The sequence below is a fragment of the Stenella coeruleoalba genome (assembly GCF_951394435.1).
Source record: "Stenella coeruleoalba genome assembly, chromosome: 2".
Lineage (NCBI taxonomy): Eukaryota > Metazoa > Chordata > Mammalia > Artiodactyla > Delphinidae > Stenella > Stenella coeruleoalba.
This window is the reverse complement of record NC_137147.1, coordinates 75,213,127-75,231,234: the sequence shown is the minus strand read 5'-3', so window position 1 is coordinate 75,231,234 and position 18,108 is coordinate 75,213,127. Positions and strand designations below refer to the sequence as shown.

At 38.6% G+C, this 18,108-nt stretch overlaps 1 protein-coding gene across 1 annotated transcript in view; it reads right to left on the bottom strand.

Moving 5' to 3' along the window:
- Positions 1 to 9: 9 nt before the first annotated feature.
- SUPT16H (SPT16 homolog, facilitates chromatin remodeling subunit) overlaps positions 10 to 18,108 on the bottom strand; it is a 33,815-nt gene continuing 15,716 nt past the window's right edge. Inside the window, exons 5-26 of the mRNA XM_079911909.1 lie at positions 17,781 to 17,927; positions 17,225 to 17,376; positions 15,572 to 15,744; positions 14,113 to 14,203; positions 13,234 to 13,307; positions 12,984 to 13,096; positions 11,806 to 11,871; positions 11,596 to 11,691; positions 11,402 to 11,517; positions 11,161 to 11,314; positions 10,521 to 10,648; positions 9,850 to 9,985; positions 9,618 to 9,744; positions 9,234 to 9,352; positions 8,615 to 8,740; positions 8,174 to 8,286; positions 7,808 to 7,883; positions 7,229 to 7,398; positions 2,980 to 3,109; positions 2,229 to 2,358; positions 2,017 to 2,094; positions 10 to 1,364 (exon numbers count right to left, since the gene is read on the bottom strand). Of these exons, the coding sequence (XP_079768035.1) occupies positions 1,219 to 1,364; positions 2,017 to 2,094; positions 2,229 to 2,358; positions 2,980 to 3,109; positions 7,229 to 7,398; positions 7,808 to 7,883; positions 8,174 to 8,286; positions 8,615 to 8,740; positions 9,234 to 9,352; positions 9,618 to 9,744; positions 9,850 to 9,985; positions 10,521 to 10,648; positions 11,161 to 11,314; positions 11,402 to 11,517; positions 11,596 to 11,691; positions 11,806 to 11,871; positions 12,984 to 13,096; positions 13,234 to 13,307; positions 14,113 to 14,203; positions 15,572 to 15,744; positions 17,225 to 17,376; positions 17,781 to 17,927 (2,661 nt within the window). The 3' untranslated portion in view covers positions 10 to 1,218. The remainder of the gene's footprint in view (positions 1,365 to 2,016; positions 2,095 to 2,228; positions 2,359 to 2,979; positions 3,110 to 7,228; positions 7,399 to 7,807; positions 7,884 to 8,173; positions 8,287 to 8,614; positions 8,741 to 9,233; positions 9,353 to 9,617; positions 9,745 to 9,849; positions 9,986 to 10,520; positions 10,649 to 11,160; positions 11,315 to 11,401; positions 11,518 to 11,595; positions 11,692 to 11,805; positions 11,872 to 12,983; positions 13,097 to 13,233; positions 13,308 to 14,112; positions 14,204 to 15,571; positions 15,745 to 17,224; positions 17,377 to 17,780; positions 17,928 to 18,108) is intronic.

The window sequence follows — 18,108 nt, the reverse complement described above, 5'->3', positions numbered from 1 at the left end:
AAGGTGAATTTACAAAAACAAAACAACAACAACAACAAAAAAAACCCACAGTTTATTATCTCTTAGTTCTTCCAAAATTGAAAATATCAAGTCCTACTGCTAAGGAGAAAATAACAAACAAACAAACAAAATCCGAGACCCCTCCCCCCCTCTTCTCTTAAAGTCACAGAACACAGAAGGAACTGCAGTGGGACAGGTGGGTGCAGAGAGAACCAGGAGGGAGAGGATGGCAAGATAAACTCCCCAAATACTTAAAAAGCTGTTCAACAGAAATTGTGATAAATACAGGACAATGCGAGACAAGTAAAAACAAGGAGCAGCAGTGACGAGAGGCTGTGTTGTAGATGTGGCCTCTCTTCCTCTTCTCTTTTCTCGTCAGGGTATTCTAGGCCCAAGGCACGACTTACCCCTTCCAGATCTAAATGTTGACTCCTTCGAGCCTCCTTCTAGATTTTCACTAGAAGCAGTACATGAGACACAGCCATTTTTCCTCATATATCAGAAAAAAAAAAAAACAGTGGTAATTCTGCTTCTACCATTGTACCATGTGTGAATTTGTAAAGAAGATGAAACCAAGCCAGGGAGTATCACTGCTTCTTATGTCTTCCAAGGCAGCAGAAATACCTCAGAATCTGCATGAGGCAAGAAAGCAGGAGAACTCAGATGGAGGTACCAGCCTGATCAGACTCACTAGCTCAAGTTGTATGGTTTACACCATTAGCAAATTCCAAGAACCTTTTCTTGAGTACTGCAAAGATGGAACTTAAAGAGATGTGAGGAAGATCATGGCAGTAGGGTAGGATGGAGGATTGAATCTGCTGGTCAAGAACCATGGTACAGGTAGTTAAGGGGGACCTTGTACCAATGTCTTGGAAATACGGCTTTGAGACATCAAAGAATAAGATGTCAGAAGCCAACGATGTCCTGGCAGAAGGTGACAGGAAGAGAGAGGAACGAAACGGTATTTATTAACAGCGGAAGCCTCTGCCCTTCTTCAAGAACACCTCCTCCCTTGCCATCTGGATGGGGCCATTGGCACGTGTCCTGGTGGGCCTGGAATTCCCCAAGTAGATTGGTCCGCACAAATGGCCCCCTAAACCCATAAACACAAATGGCAAAACTTCAAAAGAAAAAAAGGAAAAATACAGTTTCTATGTCATGTAAAATTTTCAGGGATTGGCTGAAGGAAGAATGGAGCTGAGGGCCAAAGTTCCGAAGTTACTTCCTCTTTTTCTTGGGAGGCGCAGAGCTGTGTCTGGAACCTCGGTTAGAGCCTCGGCCTGAACTGTGCACAGATGCCTTCCTCTTCCGGCTCATACTGCGACTCTGTTCCTCTTCCTCCTCATAGCGACTTTCACGGTCGGCTAAACAGAAGAACGTGGCACTAGTTAGCTAGACGTTAGCTTTAGGTATCTAACACTGTTGGACACAGCATGAAATAATACAGAGAAGGTACTTTGGAGTCAGTTTTAATCTTTACTCAGCTGCTTACTAGTTGTGTAATCTTGGGCAAGTACTTAACCTTTCTGAGCCTTGGTTTACTTATAAAATGGAAAACTGTTTTAGGATTAAAGGTAATCTATGCAAAGGACTTATCACAATGCTTGGGATACAGTACAGTACTTTCCTTTTCAACTTTCCTTTACATTTGGCATTTGGTTTCAGAGTAATTAAAACTAGTACTACAAAAACATTCCTAACCTGGAAGAGGCCCAGAAAGCTAGACTATTATAGGACTTAGATTTGGAGACCAAACAGCCTAATTTTGGAGCCTTACAAGACTATCATGGCTAAGGGCCCACCGGGGGGGTTGAGCAGATGAAAAAAGCATCCAAGTCGGCGGAGTTGTGCCACCTGGAGAGCACGGACACACTCCAGACCTCATTTTCGTCTCTGGTCAATGAAGTTGTAGCTGTGGCTCCACATCAGTTTTATATTGTTCTTACGTTACTCTTATTCGGCAAAAAATATTGAAACCTGTGCCTCAAAAAAATAAAACAACAACAACAAATCTACCTTTTCGGGCTTCTTCCTCCAGTTCATCCCAATCCTTTCCACTCTCTTCTTCACTGCCCAATGATTCCTTGGAATAATCTGCAATAACATTGATTAAACATTATTTATTAGACAGGAATGGAAAATGGAATGATAAAATTCTTCCCTTCTAAAGCCTCCAGAAATGACATTAGGTTAAGAAGTCATGAACACTTTTTCCTACGAAGACTAACCTGATTCTTCAGCTTCTGATGAATAATCTTCATCACTGTCCTCCTCCTCTTCTTCATAGTCATCCTCTGAAGGATTAAAAGTCTCATCTTCGATTTCAGACTCAGAATCCCCTTCCTCAGCATCACTCCCCTGGTGAATTAGAGAGAGCATAATACTGTACACTGGGTGTTTTCCTTTTTTTTTTAAACACTTACTTTATTAACTTAATGAATTAATTCAACCCACTTAGCACACCAGCATTATTTCTATCTTACATGAAAAAATGAAACAAAAACACCCAAACCCCTGAGTGACCAAGAGATACAAAGACTTAATTAAAATTAATATAAGGTACAATCACTAGATACCCTAAATATCTCATTCATATTTCTTAGAGTCACTTCATCCTTCTTTACCCAGGAAAATTAACCACAGACATACTCTTGGTAATAATGCACTATACAGAGGTAGGAGGGCAATTTTTTAGAAAACAATTTTTGCAAGATTACCTGAAGAATTTTCTCCCAATACTAAGAAATTCTTTGAAGGAACAGTTTTTGTAATCTCAAATCTTGTCAGTGGCTACCGATGCCCAATTAATTTATCATTTACCTGTAAAACTAACTTGGACAAACAACAATACCAAGTTGTATTCAGAGCTTCTCCCGTTTGATCTGGTCCCTTACGTACTACTTATATGGCATTCTCCTAACCGCCCAAATGATAATGGGCAACACTATGTACCAGAAGAGAAACCCCACACTCACGCACCTCACCCTCAGGTTCCAGAAAAGACCAGCCACCTTGTTCAAAGAAGCCCTCAGGGTCATCAACAATGGTCTTCATAATTTTAGTCCAGTTGAGGGACTGTACTCCTTCTGTGTACTTCAGGTCACAAGAACTGGGAAAAATAACATTATAAAGTCAAAATCAATCCTCTATACTTTGTGAGAACATCCCGTGTCATCCTGGTCATTAGCATCTCTAAAGAGCAGATACCCTTTGCATACTTGGGAGCAGGTATTCTTTGCGCTGTGCCACCACAACGTACCCAAACATCTGATGTTTGCTCCCAGAGCACTAGCCCTCACGAGAGAGCACCTTTTTTTAGTATTTAAAGTGCCTTGTGTTAAGAAATGCTCTAATGACATTTATTCACGTCTACTGAGGAGCACAGAATCAAAGTGGGTGGGAAAGAAGAGAAAAGAAAACCAAAAAACAATAATAGTAAGGACCACAACGAGAAACCTTCAGCATAAAACCTGTCTGAAAGACTAGCATCAAGCCATTATGGGCACAATCATAAACACTGAAACTTCTGCTTCTAGCCATGATGGGAGTGCCAAGGACTAGATTTACGTTTGCACCTTAAACAACCAGAAAACCAAACAAAATATGTAACAACACTTTTCAAACATTGCATAAAAAGCAGCACAGGACTAAAAAATCCCTGTGGAACTACACAATGGAATGAACAGCATCAGGAATGGTAAATATGTGAGTAAATATAAAAGACTTTCCCCTACTCATTTTGTAAATTAAAGGATAGCTGTTTAGAAGCTAAAATAATAACAATAAATTGTGGAATTCACAGTATATTAGAAGTAAAATGGATGATTAATAATAGCAGAAAGGATAGAAGTAGAGAAATGGAAGCATAACAACCTTCTAACAGACATGGTATATTATCTGAATGCAGACTGTGATAAGTTAAAGATGTATATGTAAACCTTACAGTGATCATTATAAAAGTAAAACAAAGATTTGTAGAGCTAATCAGCGAACTAGGAAGATAATCATAAAGAATCATAAAATTAATCTAGGGACAACTCCTGGCGATCCAGTGGTTAAGACTTCACCTTCCAATGCAGGAGGTACGGGTTCCATCCCTGGTCAGGGAGCTAAGACCCCACATGCCGTGCAGCCAAAAAACCAAAACATAAAACAGAAGCAATACTGTAACAAGTTCAATAAAGACTTTAAAATTGGTCCACATCAAAAAAATCTTTAAAAAAAATCATAAAATTAATCTAAAAGAAGGCATAAAAAGAGAAGAAAAGCAACAAGAACAGATGGGAAAACAAATAGCAAGATGGTACATTTACTGGTGGTCCAGTGGTTAAGAATCCACCTTCCAATGCAGGGGATGCAGGTTCGATCCCTGGTCAGGGAACTAAGATCCCACATGCTGTGGAGCAACTAAGCCAGTGCACTGCAACTACTGAGGCTGCATGCCACAACTACTGAGCCCGTGCACCACAACTAAAGAGAAGCCCACATGCTGCAACAAAAGTCCCGCATGCCGCAACGAAGATGCTGCAATGAAGATCCGGAGTGCAGCAACTAAGACCCAAAGCAGGTAGGTAGGTAGGTAGATAAATTGACCTTCTTTAAAAAAAAAAAAAGATGGCAGATTTAAACCCAGCCATGCTAATAATTATATTAAATGTAAATGGCCTGTTTTTAGCCATCCCATTAAAAGGTAGACATTCTCAGAATGGATTAAAAAAAGTAAGACCCAAATATATGGTGTCTCCAAGTAAATCACTTTAAGTATAAAGTAATGTAAGTTAAAAGTATAAGGACAGAAAAAAAGACACACCATACAAACTCTAACCAAAATAAAGCTAGAAGTCTATAGTAATATCACACTGCATAGATTTCAAAACGAGGAATGTTACCAGAAATAAGAAAAGACATTTCATAATGATGGGGAAAAAAAAAAAAAATCAAAAAAAAAATTGATAAACCTCTAACCAGACTAAAAAGAGGAAATTATCAATATTAGGAATGAAAGGGGATATATGATTGCACAAATACTAGAATTGATAAACTTAGACAAAATAAACCAGTTGGTTGAAAGATACAAGTTGATTCTAGAATTTATGTAGAATAGCCAAAATAATAATAGCCAACTTTGAAAAGGAGCTAGGTGGGAAGACTTACACTACCTGATTTCAGGATTTACTATAAAGCTACAATATTCACGACAGTACAGTATCAGTGTAAGGACACATAAACCAATGGAACAGAATACAATACAGAATTAGACCCTCTCCTACATATTCTTTTTTTTTTTCCAAACAAAGATGCCAAGGTAAATCAATGGGTAAGGGATAACCTTTCCAACAAATGATAACTAGAATAACTGGCTACATATATGCAAAGTATGAATCTTGATTCTTACACCACAGTAAAGAAAAAAATAACTCAAAATGGATCACAGACCTAAATATAAGACCTAAATCTATGGAACTCTAGAAGAGAATAGAAAATTTTTATGACTTTGGGTTAGGCAAAATTTATTAGATAAGACATAAAGAGCAGAAATTATAAGAGAAAAAAGTTGATCAAACATATTTCATGAAAAATTTACACTTTTGGTCTTTAAAAGACATCTTAAGAAAATGAGAAGGCATAGAAACTACTGGAAGAAAATATATGCAAACCCTCTCTATTCGATGAGGGACTTATATCCAGCCTAAAAAATTCTTAAAACTCAGTAATAAGACAAGCAATGTGATTTTTAACATGGGCAAAAAACATGAATATACTTTATTAAAAGTACACATAAGCATAAAATGCTAAAAATCATCAGTAATCTTGGAAATGCAAGCTGAAACCACAATAAGACAGCCACCCACCACAATGGCTAATACGGAAAAGACTGACAACACCAGGTATTGGTGAGGATGTGGAGCGACTATAACTCTCACATGCTGCAGGTTTTCCAGCCACTCTGGCAAAGGATTTGGTAGCTTCTCATCAAGTTAAACATACACTTAACCATAAAACATATGACACAGCAATCCCACTCTTAGGTCATTTATCCAAGAGAAATGAAAACATATGTCTATACAAAGACCTGTACATAACACTTATAGCAGCTATTCATAAGACCCCCAACGGGAAACAACCCAAACATCTATTAACTGGTAGATGGGTAAATAAAGTATGGACTCTCCATACAGTGGAATACTATTCAGTAATAAAAAGGAATATAGTAATGATGTGCAGAACAACTTGAATCAATTTCAAGAGCATTATGCCAAGTGAAGGATGAAAGATACAAAAGATTACATACTTGTACAATTCCATTTATGTGAAATTCTAGATGAAGCAAAATACATAGTGGCAGAAACCAGTGACGGCTGAAGGGAGGGGAATGACTATTATAAAGTGGTATGAGGAACTTCCGTGAGCAAAGGAAATATTCTATATCCTGATTATGATGGTAGATACAAGACTGTACACGTTTGTTGAAACACATCAAATCATATACTTAAATTGAAGAATTTTATTACATGTAAATTGTACCTCAATAAAGCTGATTTTAAAAAGTCACACAAACTTATTAAATATTTGTGATACCATATCACTTACCTGCATATGTTTCTTAGGATCCTCATATTAACTATAAACTTGTATCTTTCTCACAGCCTATTTCTAAGCTCTCTCAACCCATTTCTTAAGAGGAGATTTATATTTATAGTGCCTCCCCTTCACAGGTAAGTGGAGGGGGAAGGAGGGCAGAGCAATCTACACTCATGGCTACACATGCCTCACCCTTTACCTATGTAGTGATGTCTCCCTTTTTATCGGGGTTCCGGTACTTCTATGAGGAATTCTTTTAGCTGAAGTGTCAGTATATGAATGTCAAAGGCTAAAATAAAAATATATTCTCTCATCTTTTAGAAAAAGGAGAGAACTAGAAAGAAATATCCCCCACTTTTTGTAAATAAATTATTACACATGTGTATGGATCTTTTTATATACCCATCAAGTAGAATCAAAAAAGATCTTAGATTTTGTTTCTCCTACATCCATAAACTACTGTTGGGTATTCAGGAAAAAGTGGCTCTATGTCTAACAGATCCCAAATTTTCGAGTCCTGGCTGATAACAACCGAAAGGCAGTTTCACTAAGTACACCAGCAGATTTTATGTATGACATACCACACTCATATTCTATGGTACAATGTTCATGGGCTAAGTGGGAGATTGCTGGCAGGTCTACTTACTTCAACCATTCCTTGATGGGGTCAAGAGAGGCAACAGGAATGGCATTGATCATTGTCACTTTCTTGCTGTAGTCCTTGTAGACGATTACCATGTCAAAGTTCTTCAGGTGAAACTGGACTCGCTCAAAGTGAATCAGCTCCACTTCATCCAACGTCACCACAAAAGGTGGCTGTCAGGAAAGAACAGGATTATTTTCATAAAAATACTTCCCACAAAGCACTAGCATTTTCAAATACTTTCAGGATCTAAAAATCACTACACAAAGGATAACTAAACTGTTTTTTTGTTTGTTTTGGGGGGCAAAGACTAAATACAAGATACCAAGAAGCCCCAGTAAAAGGATCTGCAAGATCAAAATCTTTCCTCAAGGAGAAAATATTTAAGGAAATTATGTAAAGAAACTATCTTTAAAAACGAAAGAGACTTTTAAAGAATCATTTGTTCAGTAAGTTTTATACCTAAGATAAGTATCAAAAATGAAAATCCAAAGAAATAAGGACCTAGGTTTCAAAATGTCTACCCTCTTGCTTTCTTTTCTCTAACACTTGTTTTCCTAAAAAGAGGTCAGAAATACTCACCCACTCTGTAGCATTTACCAGCGCACTACTAGTGGGCTGGAGGAGGCAGGTACTCCTATAGGGAGCGCCATTGAATCTGAAAGACAGCAAGAAACTCACCTAAGATGGGGCTCATTGCAAGAGAAACTGCTGCTGCCACAACAGGCTTCTTTCCTTTTCCCATTCCAAACACAACTCCAGCATGCTTGCTGGAAACTCATTTCCAGAGGGAGCCTCTCAGTCTTAGCCATTCACCCCAGCCCTTAAACATTTCCAAGAAGGAATGGATGTCCATAGGAAAAAGGACATGATATGTCATGTTAAATTATTATTAAAGGAAGAATAACTAATTTTTCTAAAGGCCGAAAAGAGGAGGAGATACATTACCCCAAGTCCCTAAAAGGCACTTCAAATTCCAGTTCCTCCTTAGTTAGAGCCTCTACTTTCTCAATGAAATTTTTAAAGGCTGTTTTCAGTTTGTGCCTCATTTCTCGTTCCATCTGCAGAAGAAAAAATTACGAATTAACTACAGTTATCACTTTACTTGTTAATAGTAATCCCTTCAAAACGCATGAAGTGCTTTTGTAGTCCTTAATTCTGATAACTATGATACTAGCACAGATACTTTATTCCAGGTCACCATAACATTAACTGTAGAGCTGAGCCTGCAACTGAAGTCTAATCCATAAGCCATAGCACTACACCATGCCAGCAGATACTTGAGAAAGTTCTGCAGATAGTTTCAGGTGTTGTTTATAAAATATAACAATTACTGAACTCAGATCTGGACTGCATCCTACCTCACTCCCCTGCAAAACCAAATTTCACCTGCTCAGCATAGAGGTCATCTCGGTCATGCATATGCTGATGTTTCCCCAAGTCTGTGGTGATCTCCCCCACTTCTGTGTAGAACTGCACATCTGTGTGCCGCTTCTTCCCAAACATGATGGCATTCTGAGGGCACAAAGCGGAAAGAACAAGAAAGAAGTCAGAAGACTTCTTCCACAAAGAAGTCTACACAACAGACAAGCAAGATAACAACAAAACATGAAAATATTAAAACATCTACACTGGAAACCACAGCATTTATGTAAAAACAGTTAAACCATCCCTGGTGTCATCATCAATAATGACATCTGGGAATATGAAAGAGTATAAATTTTTAAAAGATTATGTTGGTAATAAATTGTCTAAAGAAAAATTTTCAGAAACAGGAATTTGGAGAAGACCTTATACGTTTTGGAGGTCATTATATATCACACCAAAGGAACAAACACGCTTAGCACCTTCTAGATGTCAGGCACTGTGGACTTCATAAGCATTATTTGATTCAATCCTCCTGATGATCTTATGCAATAGGTGATATTTTTCATCACTATTTCAAGGGAAAGAGGGAGATAGAAAGATCTTGCCCAAGAGCTCACAGCTAGCTGATAAAAAGATATACCTTGAGGTGAAAGTGCAAGACAATAATCATTTCCCCATCACACGGCTGGAACAAAGCATGCTTGATGTTATTGTATAGAATATCCACTTTGTCTCCTCGGACAGACGTGAAGCGAAAACCTCGGGGGGAGGGAAGAAAGGAAGCAACTAAGTATCAGGAACATCATCAGGTTAGGCCAGAAGGTACTGAATCTTTTCTGGCTGATTTGAACAGGGTCAGAGGAAATGCCAATAAGGTACAGAGCTTTCCTTTCCTTCTGGCCACACAGCGATGTCAAAGTAGATTCCTCCAAGCAGTTCCTTGTCCTACTATATTATCTGATCTGTCATTCCTACAAATGTGCCCCTGAAGACAAAGCCCAGGCACATGAGACATCATCCATACCATTGACATGGGCCTCCAGTGAGCCTTGCATCCTCTTTTGGGCAATATTCGGGCGAATGTACAGATCTTTCAGTTTGGGGTTACTCCGGTTTAGATTGATCACCAGTGAGTCTTGTTTGACAATGCCCTAAACAGAATGAAAATCAACGTGAATTTTCACGTATCTTTCCATGTCCCCAAAACCCACATGTGTCCTTTTGCACGAAGGTGCTTTGTTGGTGTTCAGGTTCACCTCTTTCTCTTTTTCTTCTGCTTCCCGAGTCTTGTAACGCTTCTGCACTTCTTTTATAATTCGGAAAGCATTCTGAAGGTTCAAGGCTGGTACTGTCTGTTCTCCAGGTGCCTTCATATTTGAAGCTCGGTATGTACTGCAGAAAAGGGGAAGCACTTATGTGAGTTTCTTTATTACGCCAGGTAACCTGAACCCATTATTATGTTTTATAACTGGTTTAATTATCTTTTAGGAGAAAAAGGTACTACTGACTGGTGAAACAATGTCTGGAAAACTGAAAAAACCTCCCTTTTTTCTCTCTTAAACAGAGAATATTATAAATGACTAATCCATTGGGTGGGGGAAACACACATATATTTCAAATCCAGCATAAACTTCTCCAAATTATCCTATTCCACCTCAAGAATGAATAGACTCCAATGTGGCACACATTTGAGATTTTATCACCAAATATGTATATAGTGAGGATAAAATATCTTCACGAGGATTTAAATTAGGTTCCATCCTCAAAACAGTACAAAGTTAGCAAGGTGAACCTAATCAAGTGCCACTGAGGAAGGTGCTGCCATTCACTAGAATGGGGGAGAACACAGCACAGAGAACGAAATGTTTCCGAGGGTAGCACTTCTGCCAACAGGCATTTGGGGATGGTTGTTTTCCTGGGAACTCACATTTCCTTGACAAAAGTGGCTTCTGGGTTAGGAAAGATGTTGCCCTCATTCCTGCCCAGAGCACTGCCTGGACAATAGAAGTTGATTCGCAAGTAAGTATAATCTCCTTCCACAGACATACTTATATTCTGTTCAAAGAAAGGAAAAGCATTAGCAAAATAAACAAACAGATTTCTTTCCTAGATAAAGATCAGTAGCTATAGAGATGCTAAAATTAAGTTAGTAGTTACAAGCTGCTAAACCTAGCTTGTAATCCTTAATCTAAAACTAATAAACTACATATTTAGCCTATTTTTTTATATGACCAAATGTGTGTTTCCAAAAGAATCACTGAGTTCTCAAAGCTCTTTCTCTGTGCCACATTTATGAAAAAAGGTTAAAAAATTCTCAAAGTTCAAAGAGAAACAGGCAAATTATGTTTCTAGACTAGATCATTTAACTTTCTCCAAAGTGCAAACTGGAAAGGAAGAAAAATGACAGCAGGAGATTAGGGATGGGGGAAAGTCAGTAATGCGAGAAAGGTAGCGTCAGAAGGAGCAGAATGTGAGAGACAATGCAGACAAGACAGTCATCTATGATAAGCAGGAGAGTCATCTATTTTAAGACACTGTTTGGATGGAGCTTGATTCAAAGTTAGTACCTTTATTGTGGCAATGTGAAAAGGTGTCGCAATGCCAAACACAGGCATTATTACAGTCTCATATTTCTTATCAATGTAGATCTTCATTTCCCGAATGTGTGGTTCCTTAGGCATCAAAGACGGGTTTTTATAGGACACATTAGATTTACGAGCTCTGGAGTGGGAATAAGATGTTTTTGAGAAATTTCTGCACAACACATATAACCCTAAAACAATCTTACAACTCCATGCAAACTCTTACTTCTGAATCTGCTGTTCCCCTTTCTGTTCAGTCAATCGCCTCTTTGCTTCCTCATTGAGTTGAGCTGCCAGTTCTTTTTGATGTGCTCTTCGCTTTTCTTCTGCAGTCATCTCATTCTGGAGAAGGGAAAACCCAAGTTATCAAAACCTGTGAACCATCAAAGTAATACAGTAAACTTAATACAGTAAACTTACTCGTGTTCTTTCTGTAAGTAATGCTGCTCGGGAACCTCTTCCCAACAGGTCCTCAGCCTCATCTTTCTCCTCTTCCTCTTCTTCCTCATCCTCATTCTATGGGGGAAAAAAATCATAATCAGAAATTCAGGTCTTAATTATTTTAGCCAATATTGTTTATCTTCTTCACTGTATCAAACTTCCTACACCACTCATTTATCTTCTTCCTACCTTTAGAAAAATCCCCACGTTCTTCACTTTCTTCTTCACAGAAGTGAGAATGGTAGCCGGGCCATCCTGGAATACAAGTAGGAAGTTAGACATCTGTAAGAGCATTTAAGTGAAACACTTTCACTTTCAAACCCAGTAAATAGCTGGGCCATGCTTTGAACCTTCTGGTACTAAAAAATCTTTGACAACAAATAAAACCAGTTATCTTCCGAAACGCACATCAGGAACTACAATTTGGGAGGCAACGCTGGGATCATGATTAAGAATACAGGCTTGATTTGAAACCTGGCTCAAGCACTTTCCAGCTCTGTGACATTAGAAAAGTTACTTATACTTCTGTGCCTCAGTTTCTTTATCTGCATACTTGGATAAGAATATTTACTTCACAGGGTTATTATAAGGATTCAATAAATTAATGCATAAACATGCTTAGCTTATAATAAGAGCACTTAAATATTTGCTATTATTAAGAATCAGTTCCTGCTAAGTGAAAGAAACCGGTCAAAAAAGACCCCAAATATCCAGAAAAGGCAAATCCTTAGAGATAGAAAGTCAGTGCCTAGGCCTGAGGGGGAAGTGGGGAGTGACTGCTAATGCACACAGGGTTTCTGAGGTGATGAAAATGTTCTAAAGTTAGACTGTGGTGATAGTTGCGTAACTGTGAATATACTAAAAATCACTAAATTGTACACTTTAACTGTATGGTATGTAAACTGTAGCTCAATAAAGCCATTACTAAAAAAATCAGTTCCATTATCAGAATCAGTTCCTGACATTATCATAATCGAAGTTCAAGCCACAATGTAATAAAGGGTTTGGCTTAAACAATCTCTATCCCTAGCTGTATTAGGCTATCATAGGGATCTCTCCTTCCCCTTAGCTAGCATTTAACAAATATAAAAACAAAAAACCCACATAAAATAGATAAGCAATAAACAAGAGTAAATAAGGATTTACTATGTAGCACAGGGAACTATATGCAGTATCTTATAATAATTTGTAATGGAAAATAATCTGAAAAAAATATATAACTGAATACTTTGCTGTACATCTGATACTAACATAATATTATAAATCAACTATACTTCAATTAAAAAAAAGGAGGGGGGAACCATAGGGTAAAAATGCGCTTCCAAAGTCAGTTCATGACCACTCAAAGTGGAAGAAGCAATACATACCTCATCCACAAGCACTGTGTCACCAATGAATAGGGCATAGGTTTTCTCTTCTGGTTTCTTCCCTTCCTTGTTAGTCAGGTCTGAGAATCCCAAATTGATGCTGAAAACCATTCCTAAAAGAGCAAAACAGGAATGAGTCAATGACTGTGAAAGGATGGAGAAGTGTGATTTTATACAGAATAGAGGGAGACAAAGCAAAAAGAAAAGTTTCAAAAAAGTTATTTTTCTATTGCATGCATGTAAAACTCACCTTTCTTCAGTTTGTACTGATTTTTACTATTAATTACTAAAGAGCCTTCACGGAATTCAATGCCCATTCCAAACCTAAAAAAGGAATGAAGAGAAACTTTAGCAATAGGCTAAAAGATCTCTAACCTGAGTCAAGTACAATATATACTATTTCAATTTTCAAGATAAGGCAAGCAAACATGCTGAGTGATTTGCCCCTGATGATCAGTCAGTTAAAGAAGATCTGAGGACAGTCTTTGGGTTAATATGTTGAAAATGACTTTCTAATTAAGTACTGCATATAACACTTATTATATTTAGTAGAATGTGATAACTGGCTTCATTAAGTCACCTAGGCCAAGACTTGGTATAGGTCAATATATTTCCTCTTGTCCATCAGAGAAGGACAGAAATAAACTATATACCCCAACTAGCTTCCATCTAAGGAGACTGCCTAGAGCTTTTGTTTCTCAAATGTCTTTGGTTCTGTAAGATGTTATTAGGTATTTCTAGGTGTTCAGTGGTCAAATACATTTGAGAAACACTGGATAAAATAAAAATTGAAAAAAGAATTTAAATAGTAGGATATCTCAGAGTACTTAATTTGCAAATATGAGCTAAGGTGTTCTAAGAAAGGAAATATAGTATGTAATGTCTCCTCACATTTGTAATTTAAGGCTGGAACACTACTGGCATCTACTACATTGGTCTGGAAAAATCTCCACCCTATCCCTGGGAGTAGAACTCAAGCATTTCTCACATTCTCTGATAACACAATGTGTCTGGCACACAGTTAAGTTTAATAGTCCATAAATATTGGTTGAATCATCTAAGAATATTCTGCCTGACTGCCAGTCACGAAAATTGACTCAGAGTGACAGTGTATATCATAGCATCTTACCCAAGGTTTTTGGTAATTCTGTTCAGCAGCTCTGGCTTCTGCTTTTTAACCACATCCATGACAGCATTATATACATCACATATCTTCACACCTAATGAGACAGACAGGGGACATTAAAGCATCTTTCAGAAAAAAAAAAGCCCCAAATCACATTTTTTTAATCAACATTTTTTTCACCTATTAAGTCCACTAGGGACTTCCCTGGTGGCACAGTGGTTAAGAATCCGCCTGTCAATCCAGGGGACACGGGTTCCAGCCCTGGTCTGGGAAGATCCCACATGCCACGGAGCAACTAAGCCCATGCGCCACAACTACTGAATCTGCACTCTAGAGCCCGTAAGCCACAACTACTGAAGCCCACGTGCCTAGAGCCCGTGCTCTGCAACAAGAGAAGCCACTGCAGTGAGAAGCCCCCACACTGCAACGAAGAGTAGCCCCCACTTGCTGCAATTAGAGGAAGCCTGCATGCAGCAAGAAAGACCCAATGCAGCCATAAATAAACAAATAGATAGATAGATAAATAAATAAGTAAATATTTCATAAAGCAGGGTTTCTCAAAGCATAAAATAAGGAATACAGTTGCAGGAGTGGTAGGACTTAGAAATGTGCATTTTAAAAAACAATCTGCCTGGTCATTCTTTAATTACACTGTTTTTTAGCATCACTCCAGTGGGACTGTGGAACCCCAGTTGGTTTCATTGAAATAATTCAAGAGTTGATAAAAGGTATCACATTAAACTTATTATACATTTTGAAAAACACGACTACTAAATGGGTGAATTACTGCTGGAAGAACTCTGGACTTAATTTTTCAGGGTCTAGGATATGAATACATATTTCAAGCCAGATATGGTAGCCTCAGAGGGGTTTTTATTATTAAACTACCTAGGACTATGACCTCTAATTGGATTTCTCAAGATCGACTTGAGGTATCATGGGGGAATGGTGCCTGGAAGCTCTGCAAAACATGAGCGGGCTTACGAAGTAGTTTGAAGGTGGTAAACATGAAGGCCCATTTAGCCATCGGGGAGTGAAAAGTCTCAAGGCAAAAGAGTGTCAAGTGCTTTGCTCTTGAGGTAGGCAGCTGCTTGCTTAGCAGGGCTGCTATTAGATCTCTCAAACTAAGATTCCGGGTATCCATTCAATATAGGATTAATATTACACAGCCTGCTGGGAGAGATACTACTTCTCAGAAGTTTCTCAAGAAAAGTAATAAGGCCAGAGTATTTTATGAAGATCTGGACACAGAGGCCTAACCAGTCAGAGGTTTTTTTAAACAACAGTATAATACCACAATAACCACCCATGCATAAAAGTACACTGAGGAACTAAATGCTAGGATGACTGGAGGTTAGTAAAATCTAATTCTATTTACAGTACAAGAGCCTCAGGGATAAACACGTCCATAAATGCTACATTTTTGTTACATGATTTCTAAACCTTATCTAAGGCACCTTACCATGTCTTAGTTCCTTTAGCAGCTCCTCTTGAAGCTGAAGCAAAAAGTTGTAATTTTCTTGAACCTCCTGAGAAGGATCAACCATCAAAGTGCGAACAAGGTTGGAGCAGTAAGATTTGAAGCGAATACCCATGGCACAGGTAATGGCCCCAAAATGCATGTGATTCTTGTCACTAGAGACCAAAGGAAGAAAGCATTTCATTACACAAACTAGTGAAGTCCTTAGTATCACTAACACACACATCTGTAATCACTACCTTTCCCTGCTATATCCCAAAGCTGAAGCGGAAAAATGACCTAAACTTTTTTTTAAAAGAACAAATCAGTTTATAAATGCTCTGGAGTAACTTTAATGGCCAAAGCTTTTAGGATAAAAATTCAGTAAAAAGCTGTTGTATCCTAAGTATGTAAAACATATACTGAATTTTATTCATTATAACCTAACAGCATGATGGTAAGGCATCACCTTTCCACCAGTCCACTATGAATTCACCATGAATTAATCCTTTCCAACCAACCAGGACACACAGCATTCTTTACAGTATTTTAATTTTTATTTTATTTACTTATTTATTTTAAAACCTATGGTTATAACATCATTGCATGTATGTATGTATGGATGGATTTATTTATTTATTGGTTGCATTGTGTCTTAGTTGCGGCATGCTGGATCTTTGTTGAGGCATGCGGGATCTTTTGTTGTGGCACAGGCTCTTTGCTGTGGCGCATGAGCTTCTCTCCAGTTGTGGTGTGCGGGTTTTTCTCTCTCTAGTTGGGGCGCATGGGCTCCATCCAGGGTGTGTGGGCTCTGTAGCTGTGGCGCACGGAGTCCAGAGCACTGGGCTCTGTAGTTGCAGCACTCCAGCTCTTTCATTGAGGCGCGCGAGCTCAGTAGCTGTAGTGCGTGGGCTTAGTTGCCCCGCGGCTTGTGGGATCTTAGTTCCCCAACCAGGGATTGAACCCACATCACCTGCATTGGAAGGCAGATTCTTTACCACTGGACCACCAGAGAAGTCCCCTCTTTACAGTATTTTTTAAAAATCAGAAGGGGAATTACATTATGATATATCTAATAAGATTTTTTTTCAACATTTTGCATTTTTCTCGGCATTTTAAATCATCTGGAAAATGCTTACAATCAAATACTCAAGTAAGAAATGAGTAACTGTGAAATAAAATAAAAATATGCATAGAATAAGACAAGAAGATAATGTAAAAAGCAGGCTAATGATCATTCTTTCTCCTCCTACTTTTTTTTTTTTTAATAAATTCATTTTATTTATTTATTTGGCTGCGTTGGGTCTTCGTTTCTGTGTGAGGGCTTTCTCTGGTTGCAGCGAGCAGGGGCCACTCTTCATCGCGGTGCGCGGGCCTCTCGCTGTCGCGGCCTCTCCTGTTGCAGAGCACAGGCTCCAGATGCACAGGCTCAGTAGCTGTGGCTCATGGGCCCAGTTGCTCCGCGGCATGTGGGATCTTCCCAGACCAGGGCTTGAACCCGTGTCCCCTGCATTGGCAGGCAGATTCTCAACCACTGTGCCACCAGGGAAGCCCCTCCTCCTACTTTTTTGAATTCCAGAATGAGTCCAAGAAAAAAAACAGGCCAAAGGCTGAAATGCTCTGGTTGTTGTTATATTTTGAAATTCTCCTACTTACCTCACCACACTGAACTTGAGGTTATAGTTGCCACCACTCTGAATGATAGGAGGGTAACACATTTCCACAGTAGAAGGGTCTGCCCCGGCTAGGTATTTTTTCTCTTCTATGGCCTTTTCCACAGACTCAGCCAGTTTGCTGTGTCGAACTTTCTGTAAGTATATCCAGAAATAAAACAATACTTACTAGAGAGTGGCAGAGGGGTGTTGGGTTTTTGGATATCACCATTTGAAGATAACATATATCCTGATATCATATAGGATGCTATAGAAGTCTTACGAAGTGGTTTATGCACCACTTAACATACTGGTGTACATGTAAAGCAAATTTAGAGAATATGTGGAATTCACAGCTATTCAAGGAATTCTCAAGTGAAATACTGGGTAACCTCCAGAAACTACAGTGCAGGTTTATAGTTATTTTGAAAGAGAGCTGGCACAATTACACACCAACTTATGTATCAAAGGAAGGCGAACACACACCAAAAAACGCCGCATGGGAGAGACTTACTTCTGCTTCATTAAAACAGTAAAAAGACGCCCCCCTCCCTTTTCACCTCATCTGCATCGACTATTTCCATGACTCTTTCCTTGAAGAATTTGTTGAAGACCTCAGAGGTGATGCTGGCTGCTTTCTTCATTAGATTGAGCTCTCCATCCTCCTTTACAGCAATGGTATAGGCCACAACTGCACTGATGTCTATCTGCAATCAAAGCGATAAACAGTTTCTAACATGCAGATACGGAATTGCTAAAGAAATATCTCTCCCCCAAGTCAAATATTATCAGTGATGATATCTGGTTATTTAACAGCAAACTACTCATCAGCAGTCTGCAGAATATCTAAATCTCCTCTTCTTGGATTGAATAAACATCTGAAAGAGC